The sequence below is a fragment of the Camelina sativa genome, chromosome 15, assembly GCF_030686135.1.
Source record: "Camelina sativa cultivar CO46 ecotype springtype chromosome 15, ASM3068613v1".
In the NCBI taxonomy this organism is placed as follows: Eukaryota; Viridiplantae; Streptophyta; class Magnoliopsida; order Brassicales; family Brassicaceae; genus Camelina; species Camelina sativa.
In genome coordinates, this window is record NC_141894.1 from 29,854,970 (window position 1) to 29,872,690 (window position 17,721).

A 17,721-nucleotide genomic window follows, 5' to 3' on the forward strand; every position below is an offset into this window, starting at 1 on the left:
AATCGTGTCGGTTCGTCTATACGAAAAGACCATAATACCCTCCCTTCCTTTGGAGATTTATCATGGGCTTTTTCTGGGCCAGGCCTGTTGTTTGGGGTGTAGATCCACCCCCAACAGTAGTCCCCCCCCGCGGCCTTTAGTTCGTAGTCTTTAGGCGAAGAACAGCCGTGAAGGAGCGAAGGGTCGCGCGTGAAGGAACGGTTCCCAACTTTTGGGGTCGAATCGTTGTGTGCGGTGATCGACGCGCGTGAGATCCGGAAATCGTACCGTTATGGGGCGCGTGTCGTAATGATGACGCTTCCAGATCCTTCGTCCTTCTCCTATAAATATCACTTCTCTGTTTCTCTCATTATCTTCTTCTCGCGTTTTTCGGTGCTCATCGTTCAGGTATTCTCCCTCCTTCTTATCTCGTCGTTATTTTGCATTTAGTGCGTCATACTTTTACTATGAACTCCCCTCGTTCTCAATCGTCCGATCCATCCGTCGAGAGCCACCTTCGACGAGCGACAACTTCCGAATCTGATGGCTCTAATAGGTCCGTTTGCTGGGAGGGCCGTTCTCGGAGTCCTTCTGATTCGTCTTCGGCGGGTTCAGACATGGCTCGATTTGAAGAATTGAGACGTCGTCTCGTTCCAGGGTCGGCGGTTCCAAGCTCGTCGGGTCTGCCTTGCAGGATTCCTTCTCTGATAGACGAGCCATTGATCAATGACCCATCCTTTCCCGAGTTGGACAACGTTCCTTTGCCAACCGAGAACCTTTTCTCCCATTTCCCTCCGTCGACGTTAAAACCGGGAGCGGCGTCTGATGCAGTTCGCATTGGGAAATTAAACACCGAACCGAGAATTCTGATTCCAGAACCATTTCAGCATCCCTGGGATGCTCCTTCCGGCTTTATTTGCCTTTCGGAGAAGTACTTCACCGAGTGCGGGCTTACCTTCCCTTTGCCGTCTTTCCTGATGACATATTTTGCTCGTCGTGAGGCGGCCATTTCTCAATTTGCCCCGGCGACCTTTCGAAATGCTGTTGGCCTTTCGATTATGGCCGAAGCTGCGGGGGTTAAGCTTACTTGTGATCATTTGGAAGAGTTGACGTGTCTGAACCCGTCGAGCCGAGACAAAACTCCTGGAATTTACTATGTAGCGTCGGGAAGGAAGACGACGCTCGTCGAGGGTGCTAAGGGCAAAACATATAATTGGAAGGGCTCGTACTTCTTTCTTGAAGTCGGTGAGGGGGTTTTGGAGGATCCATCGATTCCTTGGTTTTCTGGGTGGAACCCTTCACCCGGTAGCCGACCCTTCTTGCCTAGTATATTTTATTTGCACTATTCTCTGGTCGTGCTTAACCCTTCCCCCCCCCCCCCCCCCCCTCTTCTTTTTTTTTTAGTTGTTGTTCCAAGGTGTTTGCTCCCATACCCTCCTTCGTTCCAAGCCGAGATAGACGCGATCAAAGCTTTCTGCCCTTACGTTTGGCCAGGTACCGAGTCGAAAAAGGGGCGTTCAAGGAAGATCTCCGATCCTCGAAGAAAGACAAGTACATCCTAGTGTAGTTGAACCCCTTTTTTTTTTTTTTTTGCTGCTCCTTGAGTTCTCCAATTAATTTTGTTGCTTTGTGTTGTAGCCGGGACGATGGGTAAGATGAACTTGAGTGTTCCCAACGCGTCTGCTCGTTATCGCCGAGCTCCGGAGCCGCTGCCTTGTTCCGCTCCCCGTCAAGATGCTCGTCCGGGTGCCAATCCTCCAAGCTCTGGCTCGTCAAAAAAGGTTTCTCCTTCCTCTCGTCGGGTTGTGGACGACCCTTCAAGGATGCGTCCAAGATCCCTTCCTCCGAATCGTTATATTGGTCCAGAGAAGACACTTCCAAGGAAGAAGGTGGTCGGGACTCCTGGTCGCGTCGCCGAGGTGGCGAAAGATTCGCAGAAAAGGAAGGATGGTCCCGAACAAGAGCAGTCTCCCCCATCAAAGAAGTCTAAGTCGGTCGACTTCAGCTGGAACTTTACGCATTCTTCCGGGGCTCGTCCTTTTCCGGATGACTTGCGGTCCTGCGCCGAGTTATTTCGGAAGATCCACTTTGGTGAAGGTCGTCTTCCTGCAGTTGAGAAGATGAAAGAGGCCGACGCGGTTACCGGCGTTGCTCAAGCGTCTTTTGAGGTTTGTCGAACCTGGCGCGCCAAATTGTTGATGTCCGGATCGGTCACAATTTGTATGTTTAGTTCGGTCAAAGGAGGGTCGAAGTTCTCTTTTATTATATTGATGCCGAGACACAAAAGGACGGATTACAACTCGACTTAAACGAGTTACAAGTATAAACGAGAATAATCGACGAGTTGCTATCTCGTCGATCCTCCGAGCTATTGAGTCTAAACTGTAGATTTCCACTTGGACGAGCTGAAGCTTTCGTACTTGCTATCCCGATTCTTTTCCTTTTTCTCGATCCCCCTGTTTTGCGGACCGTACGTCTCCCTTTATAGGGAATCGTGTCGGTTCGTCTATACGAAAAGACCATAATACCCTCCCTTCCTTTGAAGATTTATCATGGGCTTTTTCTGGGCCAGGCCTGTTGTTTGGGGTGTGGATCCACCCCCAACATTTATCAATTGGAATAATTTTAGAATATTCTGAAAATTTGTTTTTTTGTCAAATGTTAAGACAGCTTGAAAGTTGAATTAGTGTAGATTTTCCTTATTCCCTACCTTTTTGTAGTATTACTTACTACAGTACTAGTTATTAATTATAAAATACTTACTGTGTAGTAGGAGTATATAGTACTAAATATATGTATAATTATGTTTATGTGAAAAGAAAAATATAACATAAAAATATAAAATTATAGTATTATCTTTAAAATGACAGTAAACACATAAAAACCTAATTTTTTTTTTAAAATACGATTTTAGTTAATAGTTTATACATTAGTTATTGTAAAACATCATAAATTCGTAATTTAAATGTCTAAATAACAAAAAATATATATATTTGATTTATATTTGGCTTCAAAAATAATTGGTATATACAAAATTAAGCGGGAAGTAATCGGATTGGATGGTATAATCAGATAACCGATGCTAGGCGAGGATTAGTCATTAATCGAGGCGAAGAGGGTGGGCCTAGCAATTTTGCGGGGCATAATCGGTACTAAACGGGGATTAGTCATTAATCGAGGCGGAATGATTCGTCACGAAAAATTACCAGATATGTTTTTTTTGTAAATAAATGAGAACTCACACCAATGTCTTCTAGTTCTAGTTCATAAAATATCTTAGACCCCACTTTTTTATCAGCCACCAGATTTTGTTCTTCCTTTACCACATAAAAAATGTTTACGTCGACCAAAAGTTTTGATATATATTGGTCACAAAACATTACATTGGTGAAATCATTTGTTTTTTTCCCTAAACATCATGCAACGGAGAAAGCAGTAAATGATGTTTTTTTTTTTTTTTTTTTTATTCTAACAATTTTATACTATATCAAATTATCAACCAATACTGCAAGAAAAAGTATGAAGGAAATTTTAAGTGAGAATTAAGACAAAAGTACATAGAAATAGAAGTGTAGCTTTCAGTGACCCCTTCCTAATTCCTGAGTGGGCAATACCAAACGTGGGGCTCCCATTCTGTGGAAAATCCACTAAACTTCAAAACTTTTCACTTGTGTAAAGACGAAAACGCCACTCTTTCTAAACATAATAATAATTTTGTTTTTATTTGTTGGAATAATATTTTCTACATAGGAAAAAAGAAACCAATAATGTAGTAAAATAATAGGAAACAAATCAAACAAACTTGTTTAATTAATTGTATCCATATCATATTCACCTAATGAAACCATTTCTGAATATAATAATGGGTATTAGATCTTATTCTAACAATATCTAATTTAATATTCCTTTGCTTTGGTTTTCCAAATATACCATGATTTTCTTGCTATTCTAGAGACCTAAAATAAAGTTTTAAAATCTCCTTTTTCTCAATTTTCAATCATATAACTTTAACATTACTCAAATACAAGATCCCTAAATCTTAATTACATAAAGTAATGTAATTAACCATTAAATTGTGATTACTACAAATTTTTGAAAATTTATTAACTTAATCTCATTCTTAATGAATATTATTCTAAAAATAAATAGAACTTTTACAAAGCATTTTATCAGTCACTTTCAAAATGTCAAAACTTATATGCTTTCCACCAAAAAAAAAGAATCTCTCAAACAAAAAGATCTAGAAAGTGGCAGTCTCGTAAATAACATCGAGTAGATGGGCAGTTTTATGACGTCAGAATAAAATCCAACCGTGTAAAAATTAAAACTTTTATTCCTTTTAAATAATTAATTCACACGTTTTTATGCGCTGTCTTCGAAATTTATCATTTTATAAATAAATAAAAAAGACAAAACAGACACAGAAAATACAAACTGTCAACGAAGATTTTTATATTGCTTGATTTCAAAATCTCTCAGAGAAGAAGAAGAAGAAATAAAAATCCAATTTTTATTATCTGGGTTTTCGAATATTCCTTTGTTTTCTCCAATCAGAGACCGTAAAGTAATCAACTTTTTTTGTTCTCGTCGTCTTCTCCGGCGAGACCAATGGACTCTCCGGTATCAAAATCCGATGCGTCGAAAGAGAAATTCGTGGGTTCACCACGGCCATCATCAACAACGATGGCAGATTCAAAGGCGATGAGAGGTTGTGGACTCTCTAATCTGACATGGGTTGGTGTTGATAAAGTTGAGCTTCGTCAGAGGCTTATGATGCCTGAGTATATCCGTCTAGCTATGCGTGACTGTATCAAACGGAAGGATTCGACGGCCATTCCTGATCATTTGCTTCTTCCTGGTGGTGCTGTTGCTGATATGGCTCCTCATGCCCCAATGGTTGTTTTCATTAACCCCAAATCTGGTGGTCGTCATGGTCCTGTGCTTAAAGAGAGGCTTCAACTCTTGATGAGCGAAGAACAGGTTCTTTTTTTTTTCTCTCTCAGTATCTTTAGAGAGTGTCTGTGTTTTTGATTGAGTTTCTAGTGTTCTGTTTTGATCAGATCTTATCTTATTCTTGTATCAATTGGGGAATACTTATAAAAGTCTCTGGCTTTTTTAAGTTTATGTATACATGCTTAGCTGATGTGTTAGATCTAGTAAGGATGAGTTTAGTTCAAAGATTTAGTCTTTTGGAAATTCTTGAGATGATGTTGTTGTTTTTGAAAATGGTGGAAGTAATTTGGAGTTGTTGATATTTGGAGTTGGTGATGATTGTAAATTCAGGTGTTTGACCTTACGGAAGTGAAGCCTCATGAGTTTGTTCAATACGGGTTGGCGTGTTTGGAGACGGTGGCAGCGAAAGGAGATGAATGTGCTAAAGAATGCAGAGCAAGGTTGAGGATTATGGTGAGTACGCAACAACATTATATCTTAATAATCTCATGGTCTTTACGTTTTTAGAAATTAGAAATGTTGAAAATGGAATTTGGTTCGGTAGGTTGCAGGTGGTGATGGTACTGTTGGTTGGGTTCTTGGATGTCTTGGAGAGCTTAATAAAGAAGGGAAGTTACCTATTCCTCCTGTTGGCGTTATCCCTCTCGGTACTGGGAATGATCTCTCTAGAAGTTTTGGTTGGGTGAGTGAGTCTTTCTTCTCTCTTATGTTGTTCATGACAAGGCTCTTTGCATTGCGACTGAATATGTTTTCTTCAGGGTGGTTCGTTCCCTTTTGCATGGAGATCTGCTATTAAAAGAACACTCCATCGTGCAAGTATGGGTCCAGTTGCTCGACTAGACAGGTAAAAAAGTCTTATTTTACCCCCAAACGGTTAGCTTTTATTCTATTAGCCTTGTTGTAAAAATGTGTGTTAATTTTGTAATATGGTGTTGCAGCTGGAAGATATTAGTGTCAATGCCATCAGGAGAAGTTGTGGATCCTCCGTATTCTTTAAAACCCGCCGAGGACAATGAACTTGATCAGGTTTGGCTCATTAAATCATCAGCATATGCTTTTGTAAATTGTCATGATCTAGTAATGACCAAGGCTTTTCTTGTGGTTTCAGGGTTTGGACGCCGGAATAGACGCATCTCCACTGGCAAAGTCTTATGAAGGCGTTTTCTACAATTACTTAAGCATAGGTTTGATGGACTTTTCGTTGATAACCATAACACAATTTTACAATTATTTTCTGTGACCAGATTCTAGTGTTTGTCGGGTTTGTTTAGGTATGGATGCTCAAGTTGCATATGGCTTCCACCATCTTCGCAACACTAAACCATATCTTGCTCAAGGCCCTATTTCAAATAAGGTTTGTTTATTATATCTTGTCTTCATCCAAACTTGAGTCCCATTCGTTGTCTTTGTTAGAAGCTTAAGTAGTTGTGTCGGTTTTGAAAAACGAGATTATTAACCACACAACATTTGTTTTTTTGCAGATTATTTATTCAGGTTTTGGTTGCACTCAGGGTTGGTTTTGCACGCCTTGTGTTAATGATCCAGGTTTAAGGTTCGTTGGCTGTGTTCTTGAACTTGTTTGTAAGTTTCTGCTTAAAGCTCTTCGATGTGTTCTTGACACCTTATCTGTACTATCTGAATTTGCAGGGGACTTAGGAACATTATGAAAATACACATCAAAAAAGCCAACTGTGCTGATTGGGAGGAGGTTCCAGTCCCGAAAAGGTAAGAAAAAATTACTTCTGATTTTTACCTATTATTATCTATGATCTCAATGCTTAACCCCAATGCTTGTTTTTTTACTTGTAGTGTGAGATCAATTGTGGCATTGAATCTTCACAGCTATGGAAGTGGAAGCCATCCGTGGGGTAATCTAAAGCCGGAGTATCTAGAGAAGGTATTGTTTTCTGTTTCGTTTCAGCGTAAATGAACTCAGTTTTCTGATGCTAACTCGAATGGTTTATCGATTTTTTTCCAGAGAGGATTTGTGGAAGCACATTGTGATGATGGTTTGATAGAGATTTTTGGTTTTAAGCAAGGATGGCACGCGTCATTTGTCATGGCTGAGCTTATCTCTGCCATACACATAGCTCAGGTAAACTTAACAAAAACACTGGCCAATGTTAGAATCTTTTTTTAGCCATGAGAGTTTGACTGAAAAGGTTCCATTTTTGGTGATCATTGGCAGGCTGCTGCGGTAAGATTTGAGCTAAGAGGAGGTGACTGGAGGGACGCGTTCTTGCAAATGGATGGTGAGCCATGGAAGCAACCAATGAGCACAGAGTACTCAACATTTGTGGAGATCAAGAAAGTTCCTTTTCAATCTTTAATGATAAATAATGAATGAATTTGAGAGATTCAAAAGCTGGATTCTTTGTACAAAGCTAATTGTTTTGTATTTGGATTTGATTCAGTTTAGTCATAGATATAGTCTAAGCTTTTTAGTCATCTTCTTTTCTATTTTGAAATTTGAAGAATTGTGACTTTTGATTATTTCTGCTTGTCGGTTTTGTATATTTCTGTGTTGTGACTTGTGAGGAATGAAGTTTGTTTATTATTTATAAGAAATGCGAGATTATATTTGGTCATGATTCATTATCTGTATATTATTACTTGTTAGATTCATTAAATACACTCAACGGTCTATGTAAAGATATTGTGAATTGTACGTTTATTGATGTATGAAGAGCTCCTTATATACACAATACAGTTGGGATTGTACACAGAGAATAAGGAGAAATCTCATAGAGATAACCCTTAATAGAGAGATAAGTACGCAAGAAGAAGATAAGACAACTTATCCTAATACTATGTTCCTCCTCTCTTCAATTTTTCACATATAGTTTGATGATCAGAAACAATATATGTGCTCGACATACTAATACGATCTCTCTAGGATAGAACTCCGATGAAAGGCTGAAGGCAAGTGACTAGTGATGAGATTCGATAGTGATGGTGCGTGAACGATAATGGGGGTGAATATGGGGGTGATCGAGTGATAAAAGCAATGATGAGATGGTGAGGATTGTTTAGATGGTTATATGGATTGAAAACAAAGTGAAGAGTTTCTGAATCACAAAGTGTATAGAAACTCAGAAATCAAGAACGAAATTCGAATTGAGAGAAAAAGCTTAACAATACTTGTTCAACATACTTCTTCGCTAAAGAACAAAGAGGCGTAGCTATGGGGTTTTATAATTAACCCTAGGGCTCGACACTCCAAACAACATGCAGTTCAAAATAAAACAGCAAGACGTTTTAAGGAAATAAGAAAACAGCAAAACGTCTAAGTGACTTGTAGTAGTGCAGAAGTCACTTGTACTAGTACAGAAGTACATTATTCCCCATTAGTAATGACTTCTAGATAACTCGACGTAGTGATCCATTTGCCTCATTAAAAACCATACTGAGAAAACCCATTGGGACAAAACTCAGCTATGGGAAAAAGAGTACAAACTTCACACCTAAGTTATCTAGTTATCATTACCGGGTGAAGTCTTCAAGGTGGATATGTTGAAGACTTGGATCCTCGGTAGGTTGAATGACCCGTCAACTATGAGTGAGTGAGCTTCCTTGGCCATCTCCTTAGCTCTTGAACGAGTGATCCTTCCCACCATCTCCGGTTTCTCTGCAGCCTCTGGCTCCGTGCTTGCCACGATCATATCATCCTCCCCCTCTTCAAAAGGATTTGTCCTCAAATCAGAATCTGCATAGGAAGAGAGCAAGTCAGAAACATTGAATGTTGATGATATGGTATACTTACCTTGAAGATCAATATGGTATGCGTTGTCATTGATCCTCTTGATGACATCAAATGTACCATCAGCTCGTGGTAGAAGCTTGCTCTTCCTCTCTTCTGGGAACCTATCCTTGCGTAAATGAATCCACACTAAGTCTCCTTCTTCGAAAACGAGCTCCTTTCTGCCCTTGTTCGCATGCTTCTCGTACTGCTTGGTTCTTTTCTCTATGTTCTCCTTAGCTTTAGCATGTATCCTCCTCACCTGTTCAGCCTTTTCTTTGCCATCAAAGCTACACTTCACACTTAAAGGTAAAGGAATCAAGTCTAGAGGTGATTGTGGATTAAAACCATAAACAATCTCAAAAGGAGAAAATAGAGTAGCAGAATGCTTAGCGTGATTATATGCAAACTCAACATGTGGTAGACATTCTTCCCATGACTTGAGATTGCTTCTCACTAAGGTCCTGAGGAGTGTAGATAGAGTCCTGTTCACCACTTCGGTTTGCCCATCTGTTTGCGGGTGACATGTGGTTGAGAATGATAGCTTGGTTCCTAGCTTAGCCCATAACGTCCTCCAGAAGTGTCCTAGAAACTTTGTATCTCGGTCTGAGACGATTACTTGAGGCATTCCATGTAGACATACTACTTCCCTGAAAAACAAGTTAGCTACAATAACAACATCGTCCGTCTTGTGACTTGCAATGAAGTGAGCCATCTTGCTAAACCTGTCAACCACAACAAAAATTGAATCTCTACCATTTCTGGTTCGAGGTAAGCCAAGAACAAAATCCATAGAAATATGAGTCCAAGGTTGAGAAGGGATAGGGAGAGGAGTGTACAGGCCGTGGGGCTGTACCTTACCCTTCGGCATTTTGCAGATATGGCACCTAGAACAAACCTTCTCAACGTCTTTCTTTATTTTCGGCCAATAGAAGTGTTCTTGCAGTCCAAGTAGAGTCTTTGACACTCCAAAATGTTCAGCTAGTCCACCTCCGTGAGCCTCTCTGATCAGCAGCTCTCTCATGGATCCTCTTGGTATGCACAATCGATCCTTAAAGAACAGATATCCATCCTGCCTATAATAGTTTTCAAAAGCAAACTTATGGCATTTGCCATAGCTCTCAGCAAAATCGATGTCAGTCTCATAAAGTTCTACTATTTCAGCAAAACCTTCTAGCTTGGAAGACAAAGTAGAAACGAGAGTGTACCTCCTGGATAATGCATCTGCGACTACATTATCCTTACCTTTCTTGTACTTAACCGTGTAGGGAAAAGTCTCTATGAACTCCATCCATCTGGCATGTCTCTTGTTGAGCTTCTGTTGTCCTTTGAGATGCTTCAGGGACTCGTGGTCAGTGTGAATAACGAACTCCTTGGGCCACAGGTAATGCTGCCACGTTTGAAGAGCCCGAACTAAGGCGTACAACTCCTTGTCATATGTAGGATAGTTTAACGTCGATCCTCCTAGCTTCTCACTGAAGTAAGCTACTGGTTTCCTATCCTGCATCAAAACCGCACCTATACCCACTCCGAAGGCATCACATTCAATCTCAAAAGTTTTCATAAAATCAGGAAGTAAGAGAATAGGGGCAGTGATAAGCTTCTCTTTTAAGGTTGAAAACGTCTTCTCTTGTGCTTCCTCCCATCTGAACCCTACATCCTTCTTGACAACTTCTGTAAGTGGCGCTGCAATAGTACTGAAGTCTTGTACAAATCGCCTGTAGAATCCTGCTAGTCCATGAAAGCTCCTGACTTCTGCCACGTTTTTGGGTGTTGGCCACTCCTTAATAGCCTTGACCTTCTCACCGTCCACTCTAACTCCTTCTGCACTGACAACAAAGCCTAGAAAGACAACCTCAGTAGTACAGAACGAACATTTAGAAAAATTAGCAAAGAGGGATTGAGAACGAAGAACATTTAGAACTTGGCGGATGTGTTCTAAGTGTTCTTCTAGACCTTTGCTATAGATGAGTATGTCGTCGAAGTACACAGCCACGAAGATGCCTATGAAAGGTCTGAGAACATGATTCATTAAACGCATGAACGTGCTAGGAGCATTGGTGAGACCAAACGGCATGACTAGCCATTCGTAGAGCCCTTGCTTGGTCTTGAAAGCTGTTTTCCATTCATCTCCTTCCTTCATTCTGATCTGATGATAACCACGTTTCAAATCGATCTTTGAGAAGACTGTTGACCCACATAACTCGTCCAGCATGTCATCTAATCTCGGAATCGGATGTCTGTACTTCACTGTGATATTGTTAATAGCTCTGCACTCAACACACATCCTCCATGAACCATCTTTCTTGGGTACAAGCAAAACTGGTACTGCACATGGACTGAGACTCTTTCTGATGTGTCCCTTACGCATCAGCTCTTCTACTTACTTCTGAAGCTCTTTAGTTTCTACTGGATTGGTTCTGTAAGCTGGTCTGTTCGGTAGAGCTGAACCTGGTACCAAATCGATCTGATGCTCTATCCCATGTATTGGAGGCAAGCCTGGAGGTATCTCTTCTAGAAACACATCCTTGTACTCCTCTATAATCTCTATCATCTCGCGTGGAAGCTCTTCTGCTGGCTTGGTACTGGTGAGTGTCTCTTTATAAACAAACATGAATGTGGTCATCTCTGGATCAAATAGCTTGTTGAATTCGCTGTGATTGATGTACAGGCTGTGAGACACTTTCTCTGTATCCTTGCGGTTCATGTGAAGCTGGTCCTTGTAGATTTCGCTGGGTGTAAGTGGTAGAAGAGTAACCTTACGTCCCTTGAACTCAAGCGATTGCTTGTTGGTGTAGCCATCATGAACCACCTTTCTGTCGAACTGCCATGGTCTTCCCAATAGAATATGACTTGATTTCATCGGAATCACATCACATAGCAGCTCATCCTCATACTTCCCAATCGTTAGTTTCACCATCACTTGCTGCGAAACTGTTAACGCTCCCTTGTTGTTCAACCACTGTAGCTGGTAAGGTCTTGGATGTGAAGTGGTCTTGAGATTAAGCTTCTGTACCATCTCTTCACTAGCTGCATTAGTACAGCTTCCACCATCAACGATCAAGGTGCAGACCTTGTCTTAAACCATACACCTGGTGTGAAATAGGTTCTCACGCTGCCCTCTGTCATCTGGATGAATCTGAACACTTAAAGCTCTGCGTGCTACCAACATCTCTCCCATAACTGCTGGTTCACCTCCTTCACCGAATTCAGACTCTGGTTCACTCTCTGAACTGTCTACAGGCACAATCTCTCCTCCTTCTTGAAGAAGAAACATCTTCTTGTTAGGACAGTCTCTGGAATAATACCCCATTCCTTGGCATTTGAAACACCTGATATGACTTGTAGAGGTGCTATTCTTGGGCTTGTAATCGTTCTTAACTTCCTCTTTGACTGTGGCTGTCATGGGTTTGCTGTCCTTGATGAAGGCGGGTTTACTGAACTCTCTCGGCTTGGACATGTTAGGCGTAAACGTAGACCTCACTCCCTTTCTCTTGATCTGCGATTCAATCAACTCTGCCTTATGTACCATTTCTTGCACATCTTCATAGTTCTGCAGCTCTATCTTGTCTTGAATCTCTCTGTTCAAACCTCCAAGAAACCTAGACATAACCATGTCTTCACTTTCCCTTAGATCAACCCTGATCATAAGCGTTTCCAGCTCCTGATAGTAGTCTCTTAAAGACTTAGTACCTTGAGTGAGATGCCTCAACTTGTTAAGAATCTCTCTCTGGTAGTGTGTAGGCACAAACTTCTTTCTCATCTGCGTGACTAACTGTTCCCATGTAGTGATAGCAGGCTCTCTCTGTCGATGTCTAGTAAGTCCCAGCTGCTCCCACTACAACAAAGCATAGCCATTGAATTCGGATATAGCTATCTTCACCTTGTTCAGCTCATAAGTACCTTGAACCTGAAAGTTAGATTCCATCTTCCTTTCCCAGTCTAGATAAGTCTCTGGATCATTGGTACCATGAAAAGAAGGATACTGAATCTTGAGGTGCTTCAGCTGCTACCTCAAAGGATCATAATCCCTGCCATGATCTCTGTTCTTGTTTCTCCTCATTGTCTCTTGACTATGATCTGAAACTTCTTCTTCTTCAGAATACTCTCTATCTGACTCAATGTATATTCGATGCCCAGCTACTTGTTCAGCTCGTCGTGGACGTATGTGATCTCTGCCAGTTTTGCGATGCTCTCTTTCTGTACCTTGAGTGTTTCTTCTCTGATTGAAACAAGTCTCTCTTCCCCCAGTAGGTGACTTAACTGTTATGATCCGTGTGTGTTTGGAAGAGACTCCCACGTGTGCCTTTCCTTTAGCTAAGCGGAGAGCCTCATTAGGACTAGGCGGGTCTGAAGAACTCTGATCTGAAGCGCTAGTTGCTTGAGCTATATCTTTGATCTGCTTCTCAAACTTGTTACTGAGCTGCTCCATCTGTTGCTGAAACTGAGTAGACATTGTCTTGTTTGCTTCGGCTATTTGCTTAGACATGGCTTGGTTCAAAGCTTCCATAGCTTCTGGAGAAAGCTCCATTGTACCTGCAAATTAAAGAAGAAACTCGAAGTAAAATGTTCCTTAAATGAAAGAAACGAAAATAAACTCTAAGACTCGAAATTCTAATATCGAACAAGACTACAAGAAAATCGATCAACACCAAACCCTATAACTAACAAACTCGAAATAATTAAACCCTACTGCAATCAAATTTCGAAAACAACACTGAAACTAACTCCTAACTCACAGAACTCGATCTAAATACCAAAGATCAACTAAACAAACCCTAAAACTAAACAAACGAAATAAATCAAAATAACACAAATGAGATTTAGGGTTTAGAATCGCTTAGCCTTCGGCACAGAGTTGGCTCTGATACCACATAATATGATCTCCGTAGGATAGAACTCCGATGAAAGGCTGAAGGCAAGTGACTAGTGATGAGATTCGATGGTGATGGTGCGTGAATGATAATGGGGGTGGATATGGGGGTGATTGAGTGATAAAAGCAATGATGAGATGGTGAGGATTGTTTAGATGGTTATATGGATTGAAAACAAAGTGAAGAGTTTCTGAATCACAAAGTGTATAGAAACTCAGAAATCAAGAACGCATTCAAGAATTCGAATTGAGAGAAAAAGCTTAACAATACTTGTTCAACATACTTCTTCGCTAAAGAACAAAGAGGCGTAGCTATGGGGTTTTATAATTAACCCTAGGGCTCGACACTCCAAACAACAGGCAGTTCAAAATAAAACAGCAAGATGTTTTAAGGAAATAAGAAAACAGCAAAACGTCTAAGTGACTTGTAGTAGTGCAGAAGTCACTTGTACTAGTACAGAAGTACATTATTCCCCATTGGTAATGACTTCTAGATAACTTGACGTAGTGATCCATTTGGCTCATTAAAAACCATACTGAGAAAACCCATTGGGACAAAACTCAGCTATGGAAAAAAGAGTACAAACTTCACACCTAAGTTATCTAGTTATCATTACCGCGTGAAGTCTTCAAGGTGGATATGTTGAAGACTTGGATCTTCGGTAGGTTGAATGACCCGTCAACTATGAGTGTGTGAGCTTCCTTGGCCATCTCCTTAGCTCTTGAACGAGTGATCCTTCCCACCATCTCCGGTTTCTCTGCAGCCTCTGGCTCCGTGCTTGCCACGATCATATCACATACCAAAGGTATCAACACTCAAGCCATGCTTAAAGGGGAATATTTCCACTTTCATACTCTTAGTTCCTCTGCTATAGGCTAAACGAATGTATGTTTAAAGATTGAAATAAGACAAACAAAGCCACACTAAATTTCCTATTTTTCATTATATTATTCCTAGACAGAATGCACGGTGAGGCCAAAAGAACTTGAATGAGCCGTTACTAGCATATCATTTGATTCAAATCCAAGAGACATGCTTCAAATCTTTAAAAACATGACTGATTAAGTTCGAACAAGTCACAATGGACATATAAAGTCTATGTAGAAAAATCTAAAAAGACACAATCCCACAAACAACTAACATGAATCCAGCAGAAAATTCCATTACAAGAAATTTCCTTAGTTCAAAAAAAAAAAAAAACATACTAAGCCAGAGAAGAATCTCAACCGGTTACGATAGCATGAGGTATTGGCGAGCTTGAGGTAAACGCCGATCTCGTCGAGACAATTTGAAGATCTTCCAAAGAAGCCAACAATTTTGTGACCTTTAGCCCCCAAAAGAAAGCGTCTCTCATATTTTAGAAATATACGTACATAAAGTGCACAATAAGGCCAAAAGAACTCGAATGCGTCGTTACTAGCAAATTATTTGATTCAAATCCAAGAGACATGCTTCAAATCTTTAAAAGTATGATTGATTGAGTTCGAACTAGTCATAATGGACATATAAAGTCTAGGTAGAAAACTCTCACAATCCCGCAGACAACTAACATGAATCCAGCAGAAAATTCCATTACAAGAAGCTTCCTTAGTTCAAGAGAAAAAAAAAGGTAAGAAAAGCATACTAAGCCAGAGAAGAAGGAGACAACAAATCTCAATCGGTTACAAGAGCATCAGATATTGTCAACCATAAACGAGGATTGACAATAAAAAGAATAAAAAATAGAGAGAAATAATTAGAAAAAGATCTAATTTCCTGTCACACCTAAGATCATAAACAAAAGATTACCTCTGTTTCATGTCCTCTCTTCCTACCATGCAATACTTCTCCGACAGCCATATCAGAATTTGCGCAATCATCCTTTATATATTGTACCTGCAGATACACAACCCCCATTGGTGTCCTCACCAACCAGAATTTGTCTAACGCCATCATAAACCCCACTCTCAAATTTCTGTCCTTCCTTGATCTTCAAACCACACAATTGTTCTTCGGTTTGTGACATGTCCATTTTCCCTTTAAAAAAAGACATTTTACTTCCAAATTAGATCAAAGGAATAGCAAAGGAAAACATTTTTATCAATGACAAAAAAAAAAAAAAAAAAAAAATAGATCAAAGATGAATTTGTGGCTAAATCAAAAACCTAACTTGCTAGCTACTTTACCTAGCTAAAAAGCTCCTCAGTGTTCACTAATCACACTCAAAGTTCAAGACAATGCACGAGCAAAAACCATAACATGCCATAGTGCACATTTTTCTTTATTTTGATTATCTTATTTTTCTTGCATTATGTTAATTACTAATTTTAACACATTAAACATTTTCATACTTTAATCACTGTTCGGTATAAATTTATTTTTACTATATGATTATAATAAATAATAATTGCAATTAAATTGTAAATATTTTCCTTATTAATTGCACATATTTTCCTATTAAAATTAGTAATTTAATAGATAACTTTTCTATTAGAATTAGTGATATGATAGATTACTTTTGGTTTTATATACTTTCAAAAATATTAATTATAATCATTTTAATTATAATCCTATAATTATTAAATAATATTTCTTTTCACACATGTCAAATATTATCGATATATTTGACATATGTCGCAATTATATGAATTATTAACTTTGAAAACTAAAGTTTATATAATAAAAATATATATATATATATATATACTTATATATATATATATATTTAGTTTCTATAGTTATTATTTTATGATTTTGATGAAACCATATATTTACATAGAATTTTAAAAATATTATTATTTTATTATTTTATCAAATTGTGTCATCTTTTTTACACCAGTCTAGTTTGAAATCGGAAAACTTTATTAATTTATAACGATTATTAATTTATAGAGTTTCGATTATAGTTATATTGACACACTATCTTATTTAATACCATCCTAAGCGAGAATGAATTTCAGTGGTATTTAGCAAGATGATCAATGTTATTTAGCAAGAGGATGTCATGTCACTGGAACTCCTAAAAGCTATTCAAACTAAAACTAATAGTAATGGACAAGGTCCAAAATACTTTATGTACAAACAAGAAAAAGAAAAAGAAAATAATTAATTATAAACCTTTCATCAAATGATTTATTGTTGTGAAACAACCGCTTTGGACTTTGCCACTTTAGGGTGTATACTACTGCTAAACAGCCTAACCGTAGCTATATACGAAAATTATTACGAAAAACTAGGGATGTTAAGATGGGTAAACCCACCCCATTTAAACCCATCTCATTTAGTTCCACCCCATTTAAGTATAAACCCATTTAAACCTATATATATTTGAAACCCAATTAACCATACCCAATTAAACATATATAGTCCCATTTAACTTATTGAATCCATTTAAGTATTTAATTTTGGTGATAATATATTATTATATAATTTTGTGCCTTTGTAATTTTGGCGGGAAAAAATGTTTTTGTGAGAATATTTTTAATTATAAAAAAAGTTTTTTTATAATTAAAAATATTTTGGCGGGAAAACATGTTTTTGCGGTTTTGGCGGGAAAAACATTTTTGCTGTTTTGGCGGGAAACACGTTTTTGCGGTTTTGGCGGGAAAACACGTTTTTGCGGTTTTGGCGGGAAAACACGTTTTGCGGTTTTGGCGGGAAAACACGTTTTGCGGTTTTGGCGGGAAAACACGTTTTGCCGTTTTAGCGGGAAATTTTTTTTTGCGGTTTTGGTAGGAAAACGCATTTTTATGAATTTGGCGGGAAAACACAGTTTTGAAAAAAATATAATTTTCTGTTTTTGGCAAGAAAATGTGATTTTAAAATTTTAGCAAAAAAATATAATATTTATATGATAAGTATTTAATAAAAATATCAACATAAATGGATCTAAATGGATACCTATTTATTTATGATAAAACCCATATAATTAATGGGACTAAATGGGGAAAACCATTTAACCCCATTTAATTTTTCCCGGGTATAAATAAATGGGTATAAATGGGGTTATTTTAGTTCAACAAACCCATTTCTGACCCATATTAACATCCCTACGAAAAACTGTCCTTTATACCGTAACTAGCGTTCGTCAGGCCCTTACTGTTTGTTTGGCCGGTTATTGTAGTATATCGGGCCAAAATTGATATGGGGCCGAAATAACATTATGAAGTTTTACGAGGACCAATAACGAATTTTAAT

General features: G+C 38.7%; 1 protein-coding gene across 1 annotated transcript; it reads left to right on the forward strand.

The window, feature by feature from the left end:
- Positions 1-4,154: 4,154 nt before the first annotated feature.
- LOC104747721 (diacylglycerol kinase 3) lies at positions 4,155-7,520 on the forward strand. The gene is made up of 12 exons (XM_010469404.3): positions 4,155-4,959; positions 5,263-5,385; positions 5,477-5,614; positions 5,691-5,776; positions 5,871-5,958; positions 6,041-6,116; positions 6,204-6,286; positions 6,414-6,484; positions 6,580-6,657; positions 6,742-6,829; positions 6,911-7,027; positions 7,121-7,520. Exons 1-12 carry the CDS (start codon positions 4,588-4,590, stop codon positions 7,277-7,279), a joined length of 1,479 nt encoding a protein of 492 aa, XP_010467706.1. The 5' UTR covers positions 4,155-4,587; the 3' UTR covers positions 7,280-7,520.
- The last annotated feature ends 10,201 nt before the right edge of the window (positions 7,521-17,721 follow it).

What these genes read in the sequence shown, in the direction of transcription:
- LOC104747721 (XM_010469404.3), top strand. Translation starts at nt 4,588, where the DNA reads ATGGACTCTCCGGTATCAAAATCCGATGCGTCGAAAGAGAAATTCGTG. An exon ending in GAGGTTCCAGTCCCGAAAAG is followed by an intron (nt 6,658 to 6,741) that starts GTAAGAAAAAAT and finishes TTTTACTTGTAG; the next exon opens with TGTGAGATCAATTGTGGCAT. An exon ending in AGCCGGAGTATCTAGAGAAG is followed by an intron (nt 6,830 to 6,910) that starts GTATTGTTTTCT and finishes ATTTTTTTCCAG; the next exon opens with AGAGGATTTGTGGAAGCACA.